General features: G+C 43.6%; 1 protein-coding gene across 1 annotated transcript in view; it reads right to left on the bottom strand.

Moving 5' to 3' along the window:
- Positions 1–8046: 8046 nt before the first annotated feature.
- The window catches only part of LHFPL6 (LHFPL tetraspan subfamily member 6), a 151029-nt gene continuing 148264 nt past the window's right edge, over positions 8047–10811 (bottom strand). The window contains exon 4 of the mRNA XM_069882053.1: positions 8047–9153. Coding sequence (XP_069738154.1) covers positions 9035–9153 — 119 coding nt within the window. The 3' untranslated portion in view covers positions 8047–9034. The remainder of the gene's footprint in view (positions 9154–10811) is intronic.

Raw genomic sequence — 10811 nt, 5'->3', positions numbered from 1 at the left:
ATTTGTCCTAGGTGCTGTACAAATAGAAAACTACTGATACTTTTGGAGGTATAACATAGAGGAGAATACTCTAAATGCTTCATCTGGAGAGTTACTGAGCCACCATGAGTGACAGGTGTAGAGCATCTACTACCATGCTCTAGTGACATCATCAGTAAACCCTCCAGTGTATGGCCACATTTCTGTTTTCTGTTCTTTGTTCTTTCCATTCAGCCATAGAAAGAGTCATTTTGGACCCACCTAGCCTGGTAATACAGCTAAGAACCACAGCTTTGCATCATACAACAGATTTTACTTTACATCCTTTGAAACGTTCATTATGTTAATCCACTTTTCATTTTCTTCCTCTGGAACAGGCAAGATAAGGACACACAGCTGGCTTGCTTTGCAAAAAAACATACAGTATTATTCAAATCTGTCTGCTTGTTTGTCTGCAAAATCAATACAAAGTATTTTTTTAAAAAAAGCTCCTGGTTTTTGAAAACATAACTCCGAAATAAATATTAATTGCCAATGTTACATGCCACATAGATTTAACATTTATAGGATCTTGTTTTGGCTCATTCTCAGATAACATGAAACATCTAGTGAACTACAAAACCAAGAAAGGGATTTACTTGTTTATAAAATGTGTGTGTGTGTGTATGTGCGGGTTTTTTTTTCCATAGGAAAAGAAGTTTACAAGAACATACAAAGACAGGCATAGAATAGTTACGGAATTTTGTCCATTGATTTTGTGCCTGAGTTAAGCCAGTGGACTTTTTGTCATCGGCTCCAACAGTTTTTGGATCAGGATCTTAGAGTTTAGTCCAAGCCCACTGAAATGACTAGAATCCTAACAGAAAATGAAGGATTCACATCATCTGCTTCCTATCCCTTTAGCAGCTACCACGCTTTCAACAGGCCAAGGTTTAGAAAAATAGTCACATCTGGCAGAGGTTTAGGGAACAGGATAAAATTATTGGGCTGAGGAGCAGAGGAATTTCTAGAAAACCACCCACTAGAAGTCCTGTGTAGGAAGCTGCTGTCCATTACCTGATGAAATACTTAGTTCCTTGGTGATGAGCTAGGGCAAAAGTGCTTTGCAGTATGACTCTGCCTACACAGCCCAACAACCTTTATTTATTAGGTGTACTTAAATGTTGATTTTGCCAGCCAATGTAGAGTCAAAGTTACCTGTAGTTCCTGGACAATGAAATGAGGATGAAGACATCCACATGCGCAGAGTAGGGCTGTTTGCAGTTTTCAAAAACACATATAGCACATGAAATACCTTGGCCACTGCTGTTGTATTTACCTTCCACCCCTGGAGCTGAGGTTTGGTTCAGTGGTCTCATACACCAGGGATGCTGCAGGAGCTGTACATGAGCATTTCCCTCAGCCCCGGACGGGCTTGCCTCTGTGGGAGACAAGCAAGACAGGAGCACTCTTTGTCTTCATTGTGTTCTCTTGGGAAACGAGGCAGTGGCCTCCATGTATGTTCTATGAGAAAAAAGTCTGGAAAGTTACCTGAGTGGTTACAGACTCATGGACTCAGACTCTCTCCTTGGGCTGTTGTTTTTGGTAATGCTCAGTACGTCCTACAGTGCTTGTTGAGGAGATATTTGAGGGTCACAAGATATCCGTGTGTGATGGAGGATGCTTAAAGCAGAGTGACGTGTCGTTTATCTGCTCTTAGGCAGGCAGAAAAACAGGCAACAATACACTGGGCCCTGATCATGTAGATATGTATAATGAAGTTGTGCCATATGTTCCTTTCAGATTATCATTTTCCTTGTGATGTCTTAATTTAATATGCTTGGCATAACATAGAACATCCCTAACATACTGATATTCTTAGCAGATACTTTTAGCAGACTAAAAGGTCATAAAATCATGAAACGAGTCAGAGTCTGTCTTTACCCAGCTAAAATACCCTTACAGTTTTCAATGAACATTCTCTTTCTTAGTGAGGAACATGGAAAAAAGGCCACCGATTTATGTTTAGTCTAATAACCATCCTTCCTGCCCCTAAGAGGAATGAACTTGAAATGGTTTCAAAATTTTCCTCATTTTCTCTGATCCATCATTATTTAAATAACAATAATAAAAACACTTAATACTTCCTCGAAAGCATATATTTAAAATTCTGTCTACTTAAGGGATTACACTAAAATGTCATTTCTAAAAAAGGCATATCTAATTTCACCATTGTCTCTCTGAAAGGCTAAGTGTGTAGAGTAGAATTAATGCTTATGTTGATGTACAGATTATGTGTCCTGTCATTCAATTTGATATCTTTCATAGACTATTTCAAGCTCTAGAATGACAGGTAAATTGCAGTTGCAACTGATTTATGCATAACCTATCAAGAAAAAGGGAATAGAGGGGTTAAACCCACCTCAGGAGCTATCTAACTCTCATTGTGTCCTCTGAAATGCCAGATAGGGCCTTCACATGCCTCATATTTATGCAGAAAAGCTTCTCCCTGACTTAATGCTTTAATGACAGAATTTACATTTTCTGAGGAAATACCGTGTTAGTGCTCAGAAGAGTCACTGCACACTGCACACTGCACTGCACACCATGCTGCATGGAGGAAGAAAACCCCCAAGTCTCTGGGGTTTGGGTACAAGAATTTCTTACTTAAAATGTGTTCTTTTGAAGTCTTTCCCAAAGACACAGGTAATGTAAATAAACTATTACACCAAATACCTCCCCTTGCCTCAATCGAACTTACATATGAAATATATACCCAGCTTTAGGAGCTCACATTTTTTCCCAGCCTTCATATTTCTACATTTGTTGATGACCATGTTTTTTTCTGTTATTTGCTCATACAAAACGAAAGCTATGGACACAAAGAAAACAGTATCCCAGGACCTTATTTCTACTGATAGCCCCATATGACCTCATTTCGGTGACTCTGAGCAGTCAATTTGCATGTATCAAGAATAAACTGTGCCTGTCTTACCCAGTGGCCTTCCAGTGTAAAATGACTGAGACTGAGTCGTGATTGAGGGAAGAGCTGTGGTTGTCATTTGCATGGATTTTAGCAGGGCATTTTGTTAACAGATTTCCACAGGTTTTGTGTACCCGGGTTTGGATATTATGGTTTGGATGGGTACACAACCAGATAGGTAAAAGCCTGGCTGGATGACAAGGCTCAGAGGGTCATGGTTCCTGGTCAAACTCTACCTGGACACTTGTGGTAGGTAGAGTATTGCTGCTCTGTCCCGTTTAATGGCTTTATCAGTGTCCTGAAAGATATGGAGGAATGTGCTTTCATCAATTCTGTATATGATACCAAGTTGGGAGGCTAAGTCAATGTACTGAGGGATCGGGCTGCCGTTCAGAGGGACTGAGACAGGCTGCAGGATGGGGATAACAACAACATTATGAAATTCAAAAGAACAAATGCCAAGTTCTGCACCTGTAATGGAAGAAGTTCTTGCAGTGATGCAGGCTGGGGCTGCCCACCTAGGAAGTAGTTTTGTGGAAAGGACATGGGCGCCTGGGGGCAGTGAGCTGCACAGCATCCAGCAGGATGGCTTGGCAGCAATGATGAGCCACAGCCTTTTTGTCTGCATTGATAGGAGCAGAGCCATTATATAGAACCAAGCGATTGTCCTCATCTACTCAGCACTTTGCGGACGACACTAAGCTGGGTGGAAGTGTTGATCTGCTGGAGGGTAGGAAGGCTCTGCAGAGGGATCTGAACAGGCTGGACCGCTGGGCAGAGTCCAATGGCATGAGGTTTAACAAGGCCAAATGCCGGGTCCTGCACTTGGGGCACAACAACCCTATGCAGTGCTACAGACTAGGAGAAGTCTGTCTAGAAAGCTGCCTGGAGGAGAGGGACCTGGGGGTGTTGGTTGACAACCGACTGAATATGAGCCAGCAGTGTGCCCAGGTGGCCAAGAAGGCCAATGGCATCTTGGCTTGTATCAGAAACGGCGTGACCAGCAGGTCCAGGGAGGTTATCCTCCCTCTGTACTCGGCACTGGTGAGACCGCTCCTCGAATCCTGTGTTCAGTTCTGGGCCCCTCACCACAAGAAGGATGTTGAGGCTCTGGAGCGAGTCCAGAGAAGAGCGATGAAACTGGTGAAGGGGCTGGAGAACAGGCCTTATGAGGAATGGCTGAGAGAGCTGGGGTTGTTTAGCCTGGAGAAGAGGAGGCTGAGAGGAGACCTCATTGCTCTCTGAAAGGAGACCTCTGAAAGGAGGTTGTAGAGAGGAGGGTGCTGGCCTCTTCTCCCAAGTGACAGGGGACAGGACAAGAGGGAATGGCCTCAAGCTCCGCCAGGGGAGATTTAGGCTGGACATTAGGAAAAAATTTTTCACAGAAAGGGTCACTGGGCACTGGAAGAGGCTGCCCAGGGAGGTGGGTGATTCACCTTCCCTGGAGGTGTTTAAGGCACGGGTGGACGAGGTGCTGAGGGGCATGGTTTAGTGTTTGCTAGGAATGGTTGGACTCGATGATCCGGTGGGTCTCTTCCAACCTGGTTATTCTATGATTCTATGATTCTATGACTTGTTAGACCACACGTGGATACTACATTCAGTTTTGGGCCCCCTCATCTAAGAATGACATCAATGGATGGCAGCTGGTACCATGGTAGTCACTAAGTTGGTTAGGGGCTGGAGCATTTGTCCTGTGCAGAGAGGCCAAAGATCAGGGCTTATTCAGCCTTGTGAAAAGATAATTTGTAGGGGAGAACAATAATCCAATAGCAGCCACCCAGTACTTACTGGGAGGTGACAGAAGATGGAGATGAGCTCTTCACAATAATTCTTCATGGGAGGATAAGAGACAGTGGCCATTAGTTGAAACAAGAGATCCATTATAAACAAAGCTGTTTCCCCATGAGGACAGTCAGACAGTGGCACAGGCTACCCAGAGGTGTCATTCATCTCCATCTTTGGATATTTTCAAGGCCTGATGAGATAAAACCCTGAGCAACATATTGACTACAGACCTCCTGAAGTCCTTTCCTACCTGAGTTATCTTGTGGCGCTAAGATAGATTCTGATAATGAATGGTAGTTTGTGACCATACGATTTGTTTCTTTATAGCCCCTATATTAGTCTGGAGTGATGAATAAAACTTGCTGCCCCCAGAGTATTTGTTGGAAGTGGACTGTGACCTCTGACATCTGTGTTGACAGTAAGCTTCAGAATACAGGGTGGATAGAAACTTAGGAAGTGTCTAATTACTCAAACAGTGAGATTTTGGAGTAAATTTCCCAATGTAGCTGTAAGGAGAAAAATGCTTAAATAGTTTTAAAATAGAGCTTGATTAATTTATGTACAGGATTATGTGATATGCTTGCCAGCAATGCCAAGGGCAGAACTGAGTGACTTAGGAGTTTGTGCAAGCTTAAGCTCTTTGTTTTTGACGAATATAAGGCCAAGCTCCTAATCTTCAAGAATAAATAAATGGAAAATTAAACATAGTAAATATTGTAAATATTTCATTAACACTTCATACTTTAAAATTGAAAAATTGAAAGCAATATTTTGTCCAGTTCAAAGTTACTAGAGGTTGTAGCTGTGAGGCTTGTTAATCATGACAATAAATTTTATTTATATTCTAGAGCAAAATCATAGAATCATAGAAACCCTAGGCTGGAAAAGACATTTGAGATTATCAAGTCCAACCATACCTGTGTACTACTAAATCATATCCCTAAGCACTTCATCTACCTGTCTTTTAAGTACCTCCGGGGATGGTGACCCAAACACCTCCCTGGGTAGCCTGTTCCAGCGCTTGATAACCCTTTCAGTGAAGATACTTTTCCGTATGTCCAATCTGAACCTCCCCTGGTGCAGGCTGAGGCCATCCCCTCTCATCCTATCACTTGGGCAAAGAGACCAACACTCACCTCTCTACAACCTCCTTCCAGGTAGATGTAGAGAGCAATAAAATCTCCCCTCAGCCTCCTCTTCTCTAGGCTAAACAACCCCAGTTCCCTCAGCCATTCCTCGTAAGACCTGTTCTCCAGCCCCTTCACCAGCTTTGTTGTCCTTCTCTGGACACGCTCCAGGACCTCCAATGTCCTTCTTGTAGTGAGGAACCCAACACTGAACATAGTATTTAAGGTGTGGCCTCAACAGTGGTGAGTACAGGGGCAGAATCACTTCCCTGGTCCTGCTGGCCAGGCTGTTTCTGATACAAGCCAAGATGCCATTGGCCTTCTTGGCCACCTGGGCACACTGCTGGCTCATGTTCAGTCAGCTGTCAACCAACACCCCCAGGTCCTTCACTGACAGGCAGTTTCCTAACCACTCTTCCCCAAGCCTGTAGCGCTGCATGGGATTCATGTGTTGCCAGGTAGGAACCTGCTGCCATTCCCCTCTCTCTCCTAAATCTCTCTCCTCAGCTGACTGAAGAGAGGATGGAGTGTCCTCTGTCGTACAAGGCATGCCTGACTGTAGAGTCTCAGACAGGGAGCTTACGGTGTTATTCTAGTGATCAATTTCCTTCTCACACTCCCTGAGTGGAGATATCAGAACCAAAATGCACAAATATGGACAAGCCTAATAAAGCTGTGATTGGTTTATTCATATATAAAGCAGCTGAAGGCTACAGGAAAAACAACTACAAAGCAGGTGCAGCATATACCATTGGCTTGATTGTTAAAAACTGGCATTTTATTTGATCCCAAATTTAAAGGAGGAGATTGTATATAAAATCAAACAAAGTCAGTCACGCTATAATTGTATTGCATATTTTTCTTCATGAAGTAATTGAATAGTTCCAGTTTATTAAGCCCAAACCTGAGAATAGGGAGATCTAAAATATGTCAAAACATTCTCCGTGACGCGTGGGAGAATATAATCTAGACAGGGTCAAATTTAGAATAATAACAACTATATTTTTAGAGCCAACTCACAGAAACTTTGTACATCAAACTGTATTTTCAGTGGAAGGAAAGGCATGTTCCACAGTAGCATACTATACAAAGACAGTATTTTTCTGTTCTGTAATCTGTCAAAAATCTTACTGGAGGCAAGAGTACCACAGCCAAATTGTGTTTATATCTCCTTTGGTTTTAGTAAAGCATCAATCCACAACCCTAACAGACATATTCATACTTACTCTGAGGGTATATGGAATGCCACTGACCTCTTGCAGTCCTGACTGCTCACAAGAAGGGATGAACAGGAGGGAAGAGCTCCATGTCCCACTGCTGCTGGTGCCACAGGAAGAGCGTGCAGAGAAGCAGCCCCCACTGCATGGTTGATGGGCTTTTCAGCAGAACTGCAGTCAGATGTGATAGGGTGACTGGGGCCTAATCTGAGAGGGGTAAGGTACAATTGTTTTCAGTGCACAGCACCATAAAGCGAATAGTGCTTAGTGAATAATAAGACTCAACAAAATTCAGTTCAGCGATATCAGGATTGATCACTGTAAGTGGACATAGCTATTTCCATGTACCTCAGAAAACCTACCCAGTATAATGTACAATGCAACTGCATGATTTCAGAGTTGCAACATCTACAAGTGTTATTAACCAGCAGAACTGCAGCTAGAACATAGACAGTAACTCAGAAATACATGACAGAAATATCACACTGAGAAAACAAGAGCAGAAAAACAAATTTGAAAGGAAATAACATCACTTAATGTCATGATTGAAAACTCCTTACAAGTTCCCATGTTCTAAGTTCACATTGATTTTCTTAAATAAAATAAAATATTGGCTTTGAGTTTTGTGTATAAAGTGTCAGTGCCTGGTGCAGGGTATACTGCCTGGTAGGCTGATGCTATCTTTCAGTCTTCTGAACAGGGATAGGCAGCGCTGTGTGCCAGGTCAGAAGGTGGAAGGTCTCCCTGAAGTCCTGGAGGACACGTGATAGCATCAGGCAGGTACACTACAATGCCTCAAAATGCAATAGATGTCTGCCCTCAGGCAATGAAACTGAACCCTAAATGTATGTGTTTTACAGGGAAAAAGAATACGACATGGTTGTAACAGTCATGATTAGTTTGTAGGATTTTTCTAATAGGGATCTGAGAATGGAGCTTTTTCATGTAGTGACATGACCAGGCATTGCAACTATTGATCAAGGAAAAATTTATTTACAGAGATTTTTCAAATACAAACATAAAATAGCACATATTATATATATATTTTTTTTACAAAAATGAATATTGAAATAATAAACATGGTACAGCACAATACGACATCAATGAGCTAAACATAACAGTAACAGAAATCTATGTCTGGAAGAAGTTTCCTGTTAGTCACATGTAACCAACAGAGCTCTACAGTACTGTGAGTGGAATTTCCAATGGACAGAAAAATGTCCATTTACTGCACTTCATTAAAGTACTATAGGGAAAGGCTATATATATGCCAAGTAATTATGTTGCATTTCTGTAATAATGCTGAAAACACAGAGGCATAATAAAAGTTATATAGGGCTGAATAAGCACTGGCTAAATGTTTGGAGAAGAAAAATGTGTGGAAAGTATACAAAACACTGATAAAGTGGCTTATTGGTCCTTTTATTAAGTTTAATGTATAGATTAAAAAGTGTTGCGACACTGAATTTTAAACCGTCAGAGAGAAGTAAAAGGAAAAAAAAACAAAAAGGAAAAGAAGAATCACACAAAAAAAAGAAGTTTCCTTTCTACTCATTTTGTGCCATGGTCAACATCTGTGTGTGCGTGTGTGCTTTTGGGAGCACCTTGTCGAGTGGCCACTGGGCACTACCCCAGCCCCACGGCACCACCATCCCCTCACCAACCTCTCAATTATCGGTGCATGCAGAATTTCACCATTTGCCAAAGCGGAGTTTTCTTTGCTTATGTTTTTGCTGAGCAGACCACAGGCGGGCTTGGATAAGAAAGCCTGTCCCCGTCCAGCCTGTCCCGGTGGCTTTGCACCGCCACGCACCACCCTGCCCTCCCTGGGGCCACCCGCTGTCCCACCCTATGCCCGTTCCAGAGAGAAAGCACTTTAAAATTTCTTGTTTATTGTTGCTATCCAGAAGATGTCGGCAAGCTCTTCGGGTGTCTGGCAGCGCCTGCGCCCCAGGGCCAGGTTAGTAGGGATATTGCTTCTGCTTCTTGCCCGAGAAGCAGGCTAGCCAGGTGCACACCAGCATGGCAGCAGCTGCACCCCCGCCTGTGCAGTAGTAGGCCCAGCCGATGTGACAGGTCCCTGCAGGAAAAAAGAACAACATGACACGGCATTAACCAGGGGAGCAAGCAGCACCACCACCCTACCTTCTGCCCATCCAGGAGAAAGCACTTTTCTAGGTTGCTACTGGCTTGCACATCCACCTCAGACAGCAAACATGGGGCATAAGTCAAGCAGCTGGAGAAGCCAAGCTATTTAAAATGCTCCCTTAATTTTCTGTAATGGTTCAGCAAGCATGCTTCTGAGCTCAGTTGCTTGGTTGGTTGCTATTTTCCACGAAGGAGGAAATGCCACGTGGGAGCAGAAGCAGAGGCTGCTGGCACCATGAGCATGCCAGCCATGGGGCAGGTGTCTCTCTGCCGGTCCAGCCCAGAGAGAGCCTGTGACACCACCCTCTGCAGTGACTGTGATCAGGAGAGGGTTTTCCCCACTCTTTATCTCCCTCCTCCAGGCAGCATCTGAGGTTATTTTGATTATTTTTGACTGAGATTTTGAGGATTTGCATGTAACATGGGCCAGTGCCTGTTCCCTTCAGAAAGAGCTGAGTAGGTCCACTTCTGCTACCTCAGTGACAGTGGCTGCAAGCTGCTGGGTGACTATAACCCAGGACATGGCTGCAGGGAACCCATCCACATTCCCCTCACACAGACGACAGTCCCAACCAGGAGGCTCCCGGTGACAACGGAACATGATGTCAGGGATCCACCTGAATGGGAACTGCTGCAGGAACTGAGCCCACAAATACAAAACTTGAGAAATTTCCCTACCTCCACTCAAGGAGGTAAAAAACTTCACTGATCTTTTGTCTAATGTGTTTAATAATGTCACAATATAGCCTTGAATGCATTTAATAGCCACAGAATCTTTGTACAGCCGAACTCATCACCAGCAAATAGCGCTGGGGAATCCCATGGTGGACCATAAAGTGACTGCTCTCCTTCAAAGTACTGCTATGCCTGCAGCAGAAGAGGGGATCAGGAAAACACCAGGTACAGCAGGGAGGACGCCTTTTTACAAAGATCTCTGAAAGCAAGGAGTTGCCTGCTGTTACTCCTCAGGATTTCAGCCCCTCTCAAAAGTAATTTTCACTTGGGCCACATTATCTTGGTCATTTTGATCTTTCAAGCTTCGAACTCCTTACAAACGAGGTGCTCCCTCTGTCGCTGTCTTGAGTGTTATTGCCCTGCTTTGAGCAGTGAGTGCTCTCAGTAAGGCACAAGCAGCAATACAACATTCAGGCTCGGGCAGCCTGATCTAGTGTGACATGTCCCTGCCCATGGCATGGGGGTTGGAACTGGATGATCTTTAAGGTCCCTTCCAACCCAAACTATTCTATGATTCTATGATTCCCTTCCAGCCCTCTGGAAGAAAGAGCAGAAACCATTCTCCCCTACAGAGAACAGAAGTTAACAACAGTTTCCATCTAGAAATACAGAGTTGAAAGAAGTGGCATGTTTATACTCTTGTCCCAATGGCATCCTTGAGGGACAGGCTTCCGGTTCAGGCAATTATCAACTCAGGTAATTCTACCTTGGCCACAAGACACACAAGATGTCTGTACATCTCAATATGTCCAAAACATTAGCGTGCCTCGAAGTAGACAGCACACCCACCGTCTGCCTGCAGAATATTGTCAAATCACCTTTGTAAGGAGACGGTAGTGGGAGGCAACGCTTATG

The sequence above is a fragment of the Phaenicophaeus curvirostris genome, chromosome 1 (genome assembly GCF_032191515.1).
Source record: "Phaenicophaeus curvirostris isolate KB17595 chromosome 1, BPBGC_Pcur_1.0, whole genome shotgun sequence".
Classification (NCBI taxonomy): domain Eukaryota; kingdom Metazoa; phylum Chordata; class Aves; order Cuculiformes; family Cuculidae; genus Phaenicophaeus; species Phaenicophaeus curvirostris.
Note: the sequence above shows the minus strand (reverse complement) of the source record. Positions and strands in the feature narration are given on the sequence as shown.